The sequence below is a fragment of the Oncorhynchus kisutch genome, linkage group LG6, assembly GCF_002021735.2.
Source record: "Oncorhynchus kisutch isolate 150728-3 linkage group LG6, Okis_V2, whole genome shotgun sequence".
Lineage (NCBI taxonomy): Eukaryota > Metazoa > Chordata > Actinopteri > Salmoniformes > Salmonidae > Oncorhynchus > Oncorhynchus kisutch.
In genome coordinates, this window is record NC_034179.2 from 51,298,770 (window position 1) to 51,314,623 (window position 15,854).

The 15,854-nt window shown below is 45.5% G+C and overlaps 1 protein-coding gene across 5 annotated transcripts in view; it reads right to left on the minus strand.

Annotated features, from left to right (window-relative positions):
• Positions 1-15,854, minus strand: part of LOC109892955 (rap guanine nucleotide exchange factor 6) — a 135,912-nt gene that overhangs the window by 101,236 nt on the left and 18,822 nt on the right. For all 5 annotated transcript variants that reach the window (XM_031826911.1, XM_031826908.1, XM_031826909.1 and 2 more), the window contains exons 3-4: positions 15,016-15,072; positions 6,897-6,980 (exon numbers count right to left, since the gene is read on the minus strand). In XM_031826911.1, coding sequence (XP_031682771.1) covers positions 6,897-6,980; positions 15,016-15,072 — 141 coding nt within the window. The remainder of the gene's footprint in view (positions 1-6,896; positions 6,981-15,015; positions 15,073-15,854) is intronic.

Genomic DNA, 15,854 nt, shown 5'->3' on the forward strand with positions numbered 1-15,854 from the left:
TTTATTTGCAAATTATGGTGGAAAATAAGTATTTGGTCAACTACAAACAAGCAAGATTTCTGGCTCTCACAGACCTGTAACTTCTTCAAGAGGCTCCTCTGTCCTCCACTCGTTACCTCCACTCGCTACCTTTGGTCTTGGCCATCGTTACCTGTATGGCCAAGACCAAACTATGGCCAAGACCAAAGAGCTGTCAAAGGACACCAATAGGTAAGCAGCTTGGTTTGAAGAAATAAACTGTGGGAGCAATTATTAGGAAATGGAAGACATACAAGACCACTGATAATCTCCCTCGATCTGGGGCTCCACGCAAGATCTCACCCCGTGGGAGCAAAAAAATAAATCTCTCTCTCTCTCTCTCTCTTTACAATGGTGTTTGTTCTTCACTGGTTGCCCTTTTCTTGTGGCAACAGGTCACACATCTTGCTGCTGTGATGGCAGTTTGTATATAGCCGGTCTTCTCTTGAGAGCCAGGTCTGCCTACGGCAGCCTTTCTCAATAGCAAGGCATTGCTCACTGAGTCTGTACATAGTCAAAACATTCCTTATGTTTGGGTCAATCACAGTCGTCAGGTCTTCTGCCACTGTGTACACTCTGTTTAGGGCCAAATGTTAATTCTTTACAATGTATCAAGTAATTATCTTTTTGTTTTCTCATGATTTGGTTGAGTCTAATTGTGTTGCTGTCCTGGGGCTCTGTGGGGTGTGTTTGTGAACAGAGCCCCAGGACCAGCTTGCTTAGGGGACTCTTCTCCAGGTTCATCTCTCTGTAGATGATGGCTTTGTTATGGAAGGTTTGGGAATCGCTTCCTTTTCGGGGGTTGTAGAATTGTGTTTGTCCCATTTTGTGAATTCTTGGTTGGTGAGCGGACCCCAGACCTCACAATCATAAAGGGCAATGGGTTCTAAAACAGATTCAAGTATTTTTAGCCAGATCCTAATTGGTATGTTGAATTTTATGTTCCTTTTGATGGCATAGAATGCCCTTCTTACCTCTTCTCTCAGATCGTTCACAGCTTTGTGGAAGTTACCTGTGGCACTGATGTTTAGGCCAAGGTATGTATAGTTTTTTTGTGTGCTCTAGGGCAACGGTGTCTAGATGGAATTTGTATTTGTGGCCCAGGCGACTGGACCTTTTTTGGAACACCATTATTCTGGTCTTACTGAGATTTACTGTCAGGGCCCAGGTCTGGCAGAATACCTAGGTGCTGCTGTAGGCCCTCCTTGGTTGATGACAGAAGCACCATATCATCAGTAAACATTTAACTTCAGATTCTAGTAGGGTGAGGCCGGGTGCTGCAGATTGTTCTAGTGTCCGCGTCAATTCGTTGACATACATGTTGAAGAGGGTGGGGCTTAACCTGCATCCCTGTCTCACCCCAAGGCCCTGTGGGAAGAAATGTGGGTGTTTTAAGCCTATTTTAACCGCACACTTGTTGTTTGTGTACATGGACACCACTTTTCATCAATTTGTATAGCAGACCCTCACGCTCTCCCTCCCACCTCGCCGCTCCCCCTCGTGCCGCTCCCCCTCCCGCCTCTCCGCTCCCCCTCGTGCCGCTTTCCCTCCCGCCTCTCCGCACCGCTCTCCCTCTCTGCGCGCCCCCCTCCCTCCCGCCTCTCCGTGGATTTGTGATGTCGTATGTTTTTCCCCCAACACCACTTTCCATCAATTTGTAGAGCAGACCCTCATGCCAAATTGAGTCTAAACCTTTTTTGAAGTCAACAAAGCATGAGAAGACTTTGTCCTTGTTCGGTTTGTTTGTTTGTCAACTAGGGTGTGCAGGGTGAATACGTGGTCTCACGTATGGTAATTTGGTAAAAAGCCAATTGTACATTTGCTCGGTACATTGTTTTCACTGAGGAAATGAACTAGTCTGCTGTTAATGATAATGCAGAGGTTTTTCCCAAGGTTGCTGTTGAGGCATATCCCACGGTAGTTATTGGGGTCAAATCGAGGAGGATGTTAAAGAGTGTAAGTACAGCCAATTGGAATTTGTAGTCTGTATACGTGATCATTTCATTTAGGACACCATCAACACACTCGCTCACTGTCTCTCTGCTCAGATAGGGTTGGAGGGCTGCTTGGCTTAATCAGCTGTGAGAGCCGGAGGTCAGCCTTGCTTTGACAACTCTCTCCACACTCCAGTGAGGCTGGGCCCGGCCTTGTGCAGCCTGTCAGCTGATGGGAAATGCTGCCTGCCAAGCCTTTCTGCATGCCTGCCTAGCTCCCTCCATCTCATCCCCCAGGAGCTAATATATGCCTACTGCCTACGCCTCACTCCGGCCCTCCATTATCTCCTTCTCTCCCCTTATCTGACACTACAGCGCCCCACCAAAGCAAAGGCATCAGCAGCTCTGGACCCTCGGGCGAGGCAAGAGTGACTGGAACACAGAGATCCTATTTTCCACTCGAATCGCTGTTATCGAAACAGTTCTGTGGTAAAGTAACTGGATTATGACAAATCTAAAAAGCAACTTACTTTGTCCTTTAGAGTCCTAACTCTGTGCAGTAAACATGTTTTTTTTTTGGGGGGGGGGGGGGGGGGGGTTTACTAACAGGTCTTTCAGCAGGTGTTGAGGGCTTTTTCTCTCCAGATGTCCAGTAAGAGAAGAGGTTCAACCCAAACCTCCAGACAGCTGCAAAGCCTAAGGCCCTCGGTGAGAAACTACAGCCAGCCAGCCACACACACACACACACACACACACACACACACACACACACACGTCTTTAAGCCAAATATAGACACTTCTTGAGGTAGTCATGTTACCCTCCTGGTAACCAAGCCCGGTCAATAAGTAAACTCAGTTCGGAAACAGCTTGGTTAGAAACTAAAAGAAAACAGAAGTTGTTTAGCACCCGTGTCTCCACGGTAACGATGACTAACAATGAAGAGAGAGAGAGAGAGAGAGCGCGACCACAAACCACTGTCTAGCTGGAGCCGAGCATCTTGCTCTTAGCTCAGACTGTTCTGCTCTCTTGGACAAAACGCCCCAGTCATTAACACTACAGCCAAGACCATATCAGCTAGCAATAAATTGCACTGAACCTAGTACTAGATAGGCCTAGTACTCACAACATTTTGAAATACTCATCAACTAGTCTAACCCCATTTTAGTTACTAGAAATGCATAACTACTACGTTACAACTACGTAAAACGTACTATTGTTACTATGCCCAGCAGCAACAGTCACAAAATAGCATCAATGTAAAAGGGGGGGGGGGGGGGGGGGGGGGTCGCTGACATTCAAGAAAGTATTTAGGTGAAATTGTGTAATTCTATCAAACTCAAGCCACAGTGTTGAATATTGACATTGACAGAAAGGACAGAGGCTTTTTGTTAGCCACTTTATTTAAACAGGTAGGATAGTTGAGAACAAGTTCTCATTTAAAACTGCGACCTGGCCAAGATAAAGCAAAGCAGTGCGATCCAAACAACAACCCAGAGATAGACATGGAATAAACTAACATGCAGTCAATAACACAATAAAAAATCTGTATACAGTGTGTGCAAATTAAGTAAGGAGATAAGGCAATAAATAGGCCATAGTGTCGAAGTAATTACAATTTAGCAATTAACAACCCCATTGATAGATGTGCAGACGAGAATGTGCAAGTATAAATACTGGTGTGCAAAAGAGCAGAAAAAAAACAAAAATGAATATGGGGATAAGGTAGGTAGTTGGTTGGATAGGCTATTTACAGATGGGCTGTACAACTGCAGCGATCAGTAAGCTGCTCTGACAGCCGATGCTTGAAGTTAGTGAGGGAGATATGAGTCTACAACTTCAGTGATTTTTGCAATTCGTTCCAGTCATTGGTAGCAGAGAACTGGAAGGAAAGGGGGCCAAAGGAGGGGTTGTCTTTGGAAATGACCAGTGAAATATACCCGCTGGAGCGCGTAATACGGGTGGGTGTTGCTATGGTGATCAGTGAACTGAGATAAGGCAGAACTTTACCTACTAAAGACTTATAGATGACCTGGAGCCAGTGGGTTTGGCGACGAATATGTAGCGAGGACCAGCCAACGAGAGCATACAACGGTGGGTAGTTTACGGGGCTTTGGTGACAAAACGGATGGCACTGTGATAGACTGCATCCAATTTGCTGAGTAGAGTGTCGGAGGCTATTTTGCAGTAAATAAATTAGTCAATAAATCCACTAGTCTACATTACTGAGAAAGAATACGAATGAGGTTTAATTTAGAAAAACACAAACAAATGAAAATATGAGATTCTAAGGAACGATCCACTGGCAGATAATCAACCACCTCTGTCCATGAGAAGGGCTGTGGTTTCACCAGAATCAAAACATGGAAAGACATGAGAACTTCACAAGAGCTGAGAAGATAACCCGCCCATCAGGTATAGGATCACTTCGTATTGTGTTCATCGAGGCTGTGGTTAAGTTAAGATTAATCCATTTTTTTTTAAGTGAAACCGAGTAGAAAGAGACACTTCCAAATGGGCTATTGCTGGCTCAGTCATTTCTTGCTAAATGTGCCTTTCCCTCGGTAGTAGTAGGCTTGTCTTTGAGATGTTGAGAGGAGATTTAAAATCGACATAGTACGGTATCATTTCAAACCACACAGGCCCGATGGCATCCTGCCAATGCGTGCCTTACCCGCAGGGCACTCCAAAACATTTAGTACATGGGTTCCCATTCCCAACCTTCCTTGATTTGAGGCGTACATTTTTTTTTTTTTTTTTTTTTTTACAATTTGTGATTGGTACAAATAATCTAAATCGCTGACGCTTTAGGATAAAAACAAAGTGGTAAAATGTCAGAGGAAGACACGACTCGGATGCTGCACATGGGAATATCTTTGGTTTGTCATTCAGAAGCTGAGCTGTATCCTAAAGTAGACGAGTCAAAGACATCTGACTTTCCTTGGGAATAACCAGATTCAATTTGTATCTGTCGCTATCAATTGATCAAATCACTTTCTTTAAAATATGTATAATTAAATTTAGGTTTCATATAAATGACCATAAAAAAAACTGACATTTGGTAGCGGAATAACATGTGGGGAAATCAGGTGTATCGGGTTACTTTACTTTGTATTCAATATATGCTCTTAATAACCAACCATTCAAATTAAAGGGAGGGCGAAACATTTTTCAAATGTGGAAAAAGGGGTCTCTTGGGGAAAAAAATAGGTTGGGAACCACTGATTTAGCCCATAGCCGCGTTTAGATGCCGGCTTCAGTCCACAAGCAGAGAGGGGGGAGTTAAAAAGCTCCTTAATGACTTACTAAGGCATACATCCACGACTCCAAGTCCTAGGGCTCAACTCCTAACAGAACAATAAAAATGAGGGAGGAACAAGTAAATACTAACCTGACAAACAGCTACGTACAGATCTGCTTCTCTGGGTCTCTTTGAGGGGAGATGATATCCAGCATATCCTCAATTGTTTTGTAAGTAAATAGAATCGTACAGGTCTCGACCCAAACTGTTGTAAATCCAAGTCCAGTCTGTTTAGAGATCCAGTGGGAAGAGGAGGCGAGTCATTGTGGGCTTGAGTCTTTTCTAAGGGACGGAGTGCGTTTCTCTCTCTGGTCTGTGTGTCCGATGGCTCCAGGGCATGTGTGTGTGTTCTGTGTGTGTGCTCATTTCCTGTCTGGAAATGCTTCTGGGCTACATGCTGCTCAGGAACACATGGCCATTCCCAGTCCTGCCAGGAGTTCCGCATTCCCCACCGCCCTCTTCCCTTCCCCCTGCTCACTGCCCTCCTAGCCCCAACAACCCCATGGACCCCTGCAGAGGCAGCACCCCAACCCCACCGCTCTGCTCTGTCTGTCTTCAACTGCCCCGCACAGGAACGCGCACAGATGCCATGTTCACAGTCACGCATAGGCCTACATGCACAGTCACACACACACGCGGGCAGAAACACACAGACACACACACTTCAATATCTCTTCAAGGCAGTCGTGGTTGCCCACCTTCTCCTTCTGCACTGAAGCACATGGCACTCACCTCATGCGTGCCCAATTGCTGCCAATATTGCAGATTCAGCTTCACACAGTGTTTTTCAAAGCTTTTTGTCCCCATTTCCCATTTGTGTCATCCTCAATGCTTCAAATCTGATATATGCTGTGCAGTAGGGTAGAGGAAGTGGTACCATGTGCAAATTATCTTTCAAAAGCTTTGTGTTTCAATGCTGGGCGGGGGCGGGGGGGGGGGGCTATGTTGAAGAGACCGACTAGGGCAGGAAGAGAAAAGCATTAATAAAGCAGTGAAAATGGGCCTGGCTGGTGTGTCTGTGTCCGAGACATCTGTACTCAAATCAGCAACACGCACACACGCGTGCACCCCTCATTATCAGTGGCTGCAGTCATTATAGCCATGTGGTGCTAAAGGAATCTCACACTTGCCTCAAAGCTGCACTGCATCAAAAAGACATGATCCCTACTTAACGTGTGTGTGAGACAGAGAGAGTGAGTGAGACCGTGAGAAAGAGTGCATGTGTGTGTTAGAAAGAGACGTGTGTCTGTCCGGCTCTCCCCTCGCTCTGACAGACAAGCCAGTGAACTGTAGCAGAACCCACTCGGTTCAGAGCTCACTCCTTGCTCTACAAAACAGACACTTCATCACAAGCCATCTTATCAAAGCCCACACAGATCTGAAGCACACCGCCGCTTGCTGCTGCCTTCGTCCAGACAGGCCGGTGGTCTAACCCCCTTCTGGTAGTGTCCCAAATGGCACCCTATTTCCCTATATAGTGCACTACTTTTCACCAGCACCCTATGGAACCTGGTCAAAAGTAGTGCACTACATAGGGACTAGGGTGACAATCGGACGCCGCGGCCTCTCTCCTTACCCCGTCCAGTCAGTCTGTGTCTGTGTGATGATCAATGGACGATAGATGGTAACGATAGATGGTACCTACCAGCATCTAGCCAAGTACATGTGCTCCTTGACGAAGACTGAGCCGGAGAGGAGGATGTACCAACATGTGGCGAGGCTGTCTTGGCTGTAGGGGGAGACAAGATTACAAGGAACATTGTGTCAGTCTACATCAGGGTTCCCCAACTGGTGGCCCCCACGGTGGTTTTATTTGGCCCCCCAAGTTTTCTGAGCAAATTTAAATAAAATACAAATTCCAGGGTGTGGAATTTTCATTTCTTGGACATATAAGAAATGTGTTCAAGTATTCCCATGCATAAAAGAGAGAGTGATCGTATACAAATGTAAGCAAGGCTTGAAATGATTAGGTTTTAGTCAAACATATGTTTGGGGGTTTCTTACAGTCAAATTTGCAGAGGACAAATGATTTGTAATTATGTTCCGACCTCCCGACCATCCCCTCCAGAAAACAAATTGTCCCGCGGCTGAATCTAGCTGATGATCCCTGGTCTACATATTGCCGTTTATGGGCAAGTCTGCATGGTGACATCGCATGTGCATTATATTTGAAAAGGAGAGGCCCTGAATTCTTCCTCAACAGGGTAAAAAAAAAAGAAATCTGGGCCCTACAAACAAGTCTTGAATGTTGCTTGAGGTGGTACAGTAGATGCATTAGCATCGTTTAAGTAGAGGCTGAATTGCCTTGAAGAAATCCACTTGCATGGCCTCGATAGTCCTGTTGATATTCTGTCCAATCAGGGCACTTCATTAACCGTCTACCGTGAGGACAGGCAGTAGCGTCTCAGTGTCCTCCTCAGAGAGGGAATATGCAGCAGGGGACAGCCCCATTAACAGATGCAATATGGATGGAGGAGGGTAAAGTTGAATTACAATAAAAAGGTACATATACGTCGGTAGCCTAATGTATAAACCAAATACATTACATTAAACCAAAAGCATTACATGGGCTTGCTCCTACCTATCTTTCCGATTTGGTCCTGCCGTACATACCTACAGGTACGCTACGGTCACAAGATGCATGCCTCCTTATTGTCCCTAGAATTTCTAAGCAAACAGCTGGAGGCAGAGCTCCATTTTTTATGGAATGGTCTGCCTATCTATGTGAGAGACGCTGACTCGGTCTTTACTGAAGACTCATCTCTTCAGTAAGTCATATGATTGAGTGTAGTCTGGCCCAGGAGTGGGAAGGTGAACGGAAAGGCTCTGGAGCAACAAACCGCCCCTGCTGTCTCTGCCTGGCCGGTTCCCTTCTCTCCACTGGGATTCTCTGCCTCTAACCCTATTATAGGGGCTGAGTCACAGCTCACTGGTGCTCTTCCATGCCGTCCCTGGGAGGGGTGCGTCACTTGAGTGGGTTGAGTCACTGACGCGATCTTCCTGTCTGGGTTGGCGCCCCCCCCCCTTGGGTTGTGCCGTGGCGGAGATCTTTGTGGGCTATACTCAGCCTTGTCTCAGGATGGTAAGTCGGTGGTTGAAGATATCCCTCTAGTGGTGTGGGGGCTGTGCATTGGCAAAGTGGGTGAGGATATATCGTGCCTGTTTGGCACTGTCCGGGGGTATCATCGGATGGGGCCACAGTGTCTCCTGACCCCTCCTGTCTCAACCTCCAGTATTTATGCTGCAGTAGTTTGTGTGTCAGGGAGGCTAGGGTCAGTTTGTTATATCTGGAGTACTTCTCCTGTCTTATCCGGTGTCCTGTATGAATTTAAGTGTGCTCCCTCTAATTCTCTCTCTCGGAGGACCTGAGCCATAGGACCATGCCTCAGGACTACCTGGCGTGATGACTCCTTGCTGTCCCCAGTCCAACTGGCCGTGCTGCTGCTCCAGTTTCAACTGTTCTGCCTGCGGCTATGGAACCCTGACCTGTTCACCGGACGTGCTAGTTGTCTCAGACCTGCTGTTTTCAACTCTCTAGAGACAGCAGGAGTGGTAGAGATACTCTTAATGATCAGCTATGAAAAGCCAACTGGCATTTACTCCTGAGGTGCTGACTTGCTGCACCCTCGACAACTACTGTGATTATTATTATTTGACCATGCTGGTAATTTATGAACATTTGAACATCTTGGCCATGTTCTGAAATAATCTCCACCCGGCACAGCCATAAGAGGACTGGCCACCCCTCATAGCCTGGTTCCTCTCTAGGTTTCTTCCTAGGTTTTGGCCTTTCTAGGGAGTTTTTCCTAGCCACCGTGCTTCTACACCTGCATTGCTTGCTGTTTAGGGTTTTAGGCTGATGTAAGAAGGGCTATATAAATACATTTTATTTGAATTTGATTTGATTAGCAGGTTCACATGGGCTTTAGTATTTCATAAGGAATCCAGAGTATGGTGAGACCATCTCTGGAGACCTCCCATTCCTCACCCCTGACCACTGTCTGCGTCCCCTCTTACTTCAAAACGGCCAGAGTCGGTCCCCTCCTCAAGAAACTGCAGACCGGTATCTTTTCTTTTCCATTCAAAACACTTGAGCGTGCAGTCTCTGACCAAATCTCTCGCTATCGCTTTCAGAAACATCTTCTTGACCTTAACCAGTCAGGCGTCAAGACGGGTCACTCAACCGACTGCTCTCCTCTTCGTCACAGAGGCTCCCCTCACTGCCAAAGCAGACTCTCTCTTATCTGTTCTCATCCTCCTAGATCTATCCACTGCCTTCAACACCGTGAACCATCAGATCCTCCTACACCCTCTCAGGGCTGGGCGTCTCAGGCTCTGCACACTCTTGGATTGCATCCTACCTGGCAGGCTGCTCCTTGCAGGTGACGTGGAGAGAATCTGTGTCTGCACCACGTACTCACACTACTGGAGCCCCCCCCCCCCACGGCTCTGTTAGTAAATCAAATCACTCGGCTCCGTCATTTCCTCATCTGGTCTATCCTATCATTGCTATGCGGATGACACTCAACTGCTTTTCTTCAACTGCTGCTCCCCCCCCCCCTTCTGACACCCAGGTGGTGACACGCTTCTCTGCGTGCCTGGCAGATATCTCAGCTTGGGTGTCAGTCCACCACCTTCTGCTCAACCTCGACAAGACGGAGCTGCTCTTCCTCTTTTGGAAGGCCGGCCAGCTCCAAGACCTCTCCATCACAGGTGACAAATACGGTGTCCCCCTCCCAGATTGCAAAAAACCTTGGCGTGACCCTGAACAACACCCTGTCGTTCTCTACAAACATCAAAGCAGTGACTCGCTTCAGCAGCTTCACGCTATACTACATACGTAGAGTACGACTGCACACTCCGCTGGCTTAAGAGTCGAAGCTAGCATCCACTACAAGACCGTGGTCATTACCTACGCAGCAGCAAGAGGAAACTGCTCCTCGCTACCTTCAGGCTATGCTAAAACCCTGCACCCCAATCCGAGCACTCCGTTCTGCCACCTCTGGTCTCTTAGCCCTCACACCCCTACGGGAGGTCAGCTCCCGCTCAGTCCAAGCTTCTCTCAGTCCTGGCACCCCAATGGTGGAACTAGCTTCCCCCTGAAGCTAGGACAGCAGAGACCCGTTCCGAAAACCTCTGAAACCCTACCTCTTCATAGAGTATCTTAAATAATCCCACAGCACCCCCCCCCCCCCCCCCCCCCCCCCCCCCCCATGCAGCCTTTCATGAACATTCGCACTAAACTTTTTCCACCCTTACATGCGCTGATTTTACTGATAGCTACTTTGAGGAAAAATTTACTTGCTATGAGTGTGATATGTGGTTGTCCCACCTAGACATCCTAAGATGGAAGCACTAACTAAGTCGCTCTGCATAACAGTGTCTGCTTAATTACCAAATTGTAAAAATGGTAAACAGACAAAACAACGGTAACATGACAAGGAAACCGTGCTCATTAGCCACCCGAGTCACGGTCTGTTCACTCTGCTACCATCTAGAAGACAGAGAGCGTCAGAGACGGTACAAGTGCATCAAAGACAAGACCGAAAGACTGAAAAACAGCTTCCATCTCCAAGCCATCAGACTGTTTAATAGTCACAGAAAACATGGTATTTAACTACAATGACCATAATCCATTGCACGCCTACTTGTCCAATCTGTGTGCGGCAGACACGGAGAGAAGAGACAGAAGACAAGTGATCGAGAGGAATAGAGAGCAGTTGGTTTGAGTGGTAGCTCTACCTGAAAATGCATGATTGCTAGTTGGTATTCAGCAGTCATAAAACTATGCCTTATTTACTTTTAAGAACTACTAATATTGTGATTTTGGCAGACAACATAAGCAGCAGCTCTATATGGATGATACAATGACTAATAATTAAATAATAAAGTCATCAAATAAAACAAATACACAGCGTCTACACAAAGTACTCAAACCCCTTGAGTTCAAGTAACAGACATCTCAACATCAACTGTTCAGAGGAGAATCAGGCCTTCATGGTCCAATTGCTGGAAAGAAACCACAACTAAAGGACACCAATAAGAAGAAGAGACTTGCTGGAGCCAAGAAACACAAGCAATAGACAGACAGGGAAAAAGCTGTCCTTTGGTCTGATGAGTCCAGGCTGTGTAAGGGCTATTTTACCGAGACAGAAAGTGATGGAGCGCTGCATCAGATGACCTGGTCTCCACAATCCTCCGACCTCAACCAAATTGAGATGGTTGGGATGAGTTGGATTGCAGAGTGAAGGAAAAGCAGCCAACAAGTTTTTAGCATATGTGGGAACTCCTTCAAGACTGTTGGAAAAGCATTCCATTTGTGTTATTTCATAGTTGGTCTTCACCATTATTCTACAATGTAGATTTTTTTATTATTATTATAATTTAAAAACCTTGAATGAGTAGGTGTTCTAAAACTTTTGACCGGAAGTGTATATACAGTGGGGCAAAAAAGCATTTAGTCAGCCACCAATTGTGCAAGCTCTCCCACTTAAAAAGATGAGAGAGGCCTGTAATTTTCATCATAGGTACACTTCAACTATGACAGACAAAATGAGAGAAAAAAAATCCAGAAAATCACATTGTAGGATTTTTAATGAATTTATTTGCAAATGATGGTGGAAAATAAGTATTTGGTCAATAACAAAAGTTTCTCAATACTTTGTTAAATACCCTTTGTTGGCAATGACAGAGGTCAAACGTTTTCTGTAAGTCTTCACAAGGTTCTCACACACTGTTGCTGGTATTTTGGCCCATTCCTCCATGCAGATCTCTTCTAGAGCAGTGATGTTTTGGGGCTGTTGCTGGGCAACACGGACTTTCAACTCCCTCTAAAGATTTTCTATGGGGTTGAGATCTGGAGACTGGCTAGGCCACTCCTGGACCTTGAAATACTTCTTACGAAGCCACTCCTTCGTTGTCCGGGCGGTGTGTTTGGGATCATTGTCATGCTGAAAGACCCAGCCATGTTTCATCTTCAATGCCCTTGCTGATGGAAGGAGATTTTCACTCAAAATCTTACAATACATGGCCCCATTCATTCTTTCCTTTACACGGATCAGTCGTCCTGGTCCCTTTGCAGAAAAACAGCCCCAAAGCATGATGTTTCCACCCCCATGCTTCACAGTAGGAATTGTGTTCTTTGGATGCAACTCAGCATTCTTTGTCCTCCAAACACAACGAATTGAGATTTTACCAAAAAGTTATATTTTGGTTTCATCTGACCATATGACATTCTCCCAATCTTCTTCTGGATCATCCAAATGCTCTCTAGTAAACTTCAGACGGGCCTGGACATGTACTGGTTTAAAGAAGAAGTTACAGGTCTGTGAGAGCCAGAAATCTTGCTTGTTTGTAGGTGACCAAATACTTATTTTCCATCATAATTTGCAAATAATTTTAATTAAAAATCCTACAATGTTATTTTCTAGATTTTTTTTCTCATTTTGTCTGTCGTAGTTGAAGTGTACCTATGATGAAAATTACAGGCCTCTCTCATCTTTTTAAGTGGGAGAACTTGCACAATTGGTGGCTGACTAAATACTTTTTTGCCCCACTGTATGTATATCACATTTACAGAAGTATTCAGACCCTTTTCTCAGTACTTTATTGAAGTACCTTGGTCTCAACTACAGCATCATGTCTTCTTGGGTATGATGCTACAAGTTTGGCACACTTATATTTGTGGAGTTTCTGCCATTATTCTCTGCAGATCCTGTCAAGCTCTGCCAGGTTGGATGGCGAGCGTTGCAGCACAGCACAGCCACAGGTCTCTCCAGAGATGTTAGATCGGGTACATTTCCGGGCTCTGGCTGGCCCACTGAAGGACATTCAGAAACTTGTCCTGAAGCCATTCCTGCGTTGTCTTGGCTGTGTGCCTAGGGTTGTTGTCTTGTTGGAAGGTGAACCGTAGCCCCAGTCTGAGGTCCTGAGCGCTCTGGAGCAGGTTTTCATCAAGGACCTCTCTGTACTTTTCTCCGTTCATCTTTCGCTCGATCCTGACTAGTCTCCCAGTCCCTGCTGCTGAAAAACAACCCCAAAGCATGATGCTGCCACCACAATGGTGCACCGTAGGGATGGTGCCAGGTTTCTCCTAGACGTGACGCTTGACATTCAGGCCAAAGTGATCAATCTTGGTTTCATCAGACCAGGGAATCTTGTTTCTCATGGTCAGAGTCTTAAGGTGCCTTTAGGCAAACTCCAAGCAGGCTGTCATGTGCCTTTTACTGAGAAGCGGCTTCGGTCTGGCCTGATTGGTGTAGTGCTGCAGAGATGGTTGTCCTTCTGGAAGGTTCTCCCATCTCCACAAAGGAAATCTAGAGCCCTGTCAGAGTGACCATCGGGTTATTGGTCACCTCCCTGTCCAAGGCCCTTCTCCCCCGATTGCTCAGTTTGGTCAGGTGGCCAGCTCTAGGAAGAGTCTTGGTGGTTCAAAATTTCTTCAATTTAGGAATAATGGATGCCACGGTTCTTGGGACCTTCATTGCTGCAGAAATGTTTTGGTACCCTTCCCCAGATCTGTGCCTCGACACAATCCTGTCGTCTCGGAGCTCAATGGACAATTCCTTCGACCTCATGGCTTGGTTTTTGTTCTGACATGCACTGTCAACTGTGGGACCTTATAGCTTATATAGACAGGTATGTGCCTTTCCAAATCATGTCCAATCAATTAAATTTACCGTAGTTGGACTCCAATCAAATTGTAGAAACATCTCAAGGATGATCAACGGAAACAGGATGCACCTGTGCTCAATTTCGAGTCTCATAGGTTAAGTAAATGACATATTCCCGTATTTCCCAAGTGGCGCAGTGGTCTAACGCACTACATCGCAGTACTAGCTGTGCCACTAGAGATTCTAGGTTCGAGTCCAGGCTCTGTTGCAGCCGGCCGCGACCGGGTAGACCCACAGGGCGGCGCACAAATGACCCAGCGTCGTCTGGGTTAGTGGAAGGTTTGGCCGGCAGGGATGTCCTTGTCCCATCACGCACAAGTGACTCCTGCGGCGGGCCGGGCGCTGTGCCTGCTAACACGATCACCAGGTGTACGGTGTTTTCTTCCAACACATCGGTGCGGCTGGCTTCCAGGTTAAGTGGGCATTGTGTCAAGAATCAGTGCGCGCCTTGGCTGGGTTGTGTTTTGGAGGACGCACGGCTCTCGACCTTCGGCTCTCCCGAGTCTGCGCGGGAGTTGCAACTGTTATTTTAGACTTTCACAAAAACAAGTAACTCTGAAATGTTATACGTTCAGTGGTCCGTTGACAAGTTTTACATTTACATTTAATTCAGCATGCGTCATGTGAATTTCACTTTTTGCAACCTGCGGAAACAACTTTGAAGACAACAACCACAAAATGTAAAATCCTAAAAAGTTGTTACGAGAAACCAGCACCCACAGCTGTGCCCATGCCCAGACTTTTTAGATATAACATTAAAGGATATGTTAAAGTAAGACCCCTCTGAATGATTCAGAACATATGAAGAATCTTATTTGCCTTGGTAAAAAATCTATTTTATAACATAAGTGAAATGTCATCACCTGGGCAGAGTGTGTACGCAACCTGGGCAGAATGTCATCAAAACTGTGTACGCAACCAATAAATGCATTTGATGCTGCAGACAAACAGAAAAGGAAAGCAATGTTCTTTAAGAGAAGCAAAGCAGATGTTTAGGTTTTCCTGTGTGTGTGTGTGTGTGTGTGTGTGTGTGTGTGTGTGTGTGTGTGTGTGTGTGTGTGTGTGTGTGTGTGTGTGTGTGTACACACTTACTAGAACAGGATGTGGTTAGCTTCGTGTCTCTCATACCTGGCTGAGGTACACATCGACCTGCACAACAACAAAACAACATCTTTATTACGACTATGAGTTCATACATTATCAGTTTCATACATTACCAGTTTTATAGATTATACATTTACACACACAACAGGTTTTTTTCTGGATCAGAAAAGGGGCGTAGGTGTTGGGCATGGCAATGGTCATGGATCGGCCTGTCAGCACGGCTGAATTTTAGATTGCATTTTAGAGGTTGCCATTGTAGAGGTGTAGATAACTTTCTGCAATTTTAAACCAATTCCCTGCAATTCTGAATTTCTCCATGGAGCTGTGAGACATTTTTTCAGTTTAAAAGCAAATTTCCTACAATTCTACACATTTTGCCATGGATAATGCTGTGTTCTTTTGCTTAAACATAATAACAAAATCAATACTGCTAAATTTATTTGGTTTTGAATTCATTTCTCCCTGACTGTCTAGCTTTTATTTTGGTGATTGTCGATTCTCAAAGATTAATATATAAAAGATGTATGCCCGTTATCATTTCTACATACTTTATATCTGGTTTTAGTCGTTTCAATCTACACTGAAATAGTTTTTCCATCCTGACCCCACCCCCCCCCCCCAAAATAAATCTCTATATATTTGTTTTAATTTTATTTATTTAATTACATTTTCTCTCTCCACTGTTTGGACATTAGCGACCTGAAAAAACACTTAGCTCAGACACTACAAGTTCATACGTTATCAGTCCATACATACATTTCCTACATTATCAGCTTTATACATTACACATTTATGCATCATCAGTTCAGATTAGTTTTGGGGGTTAG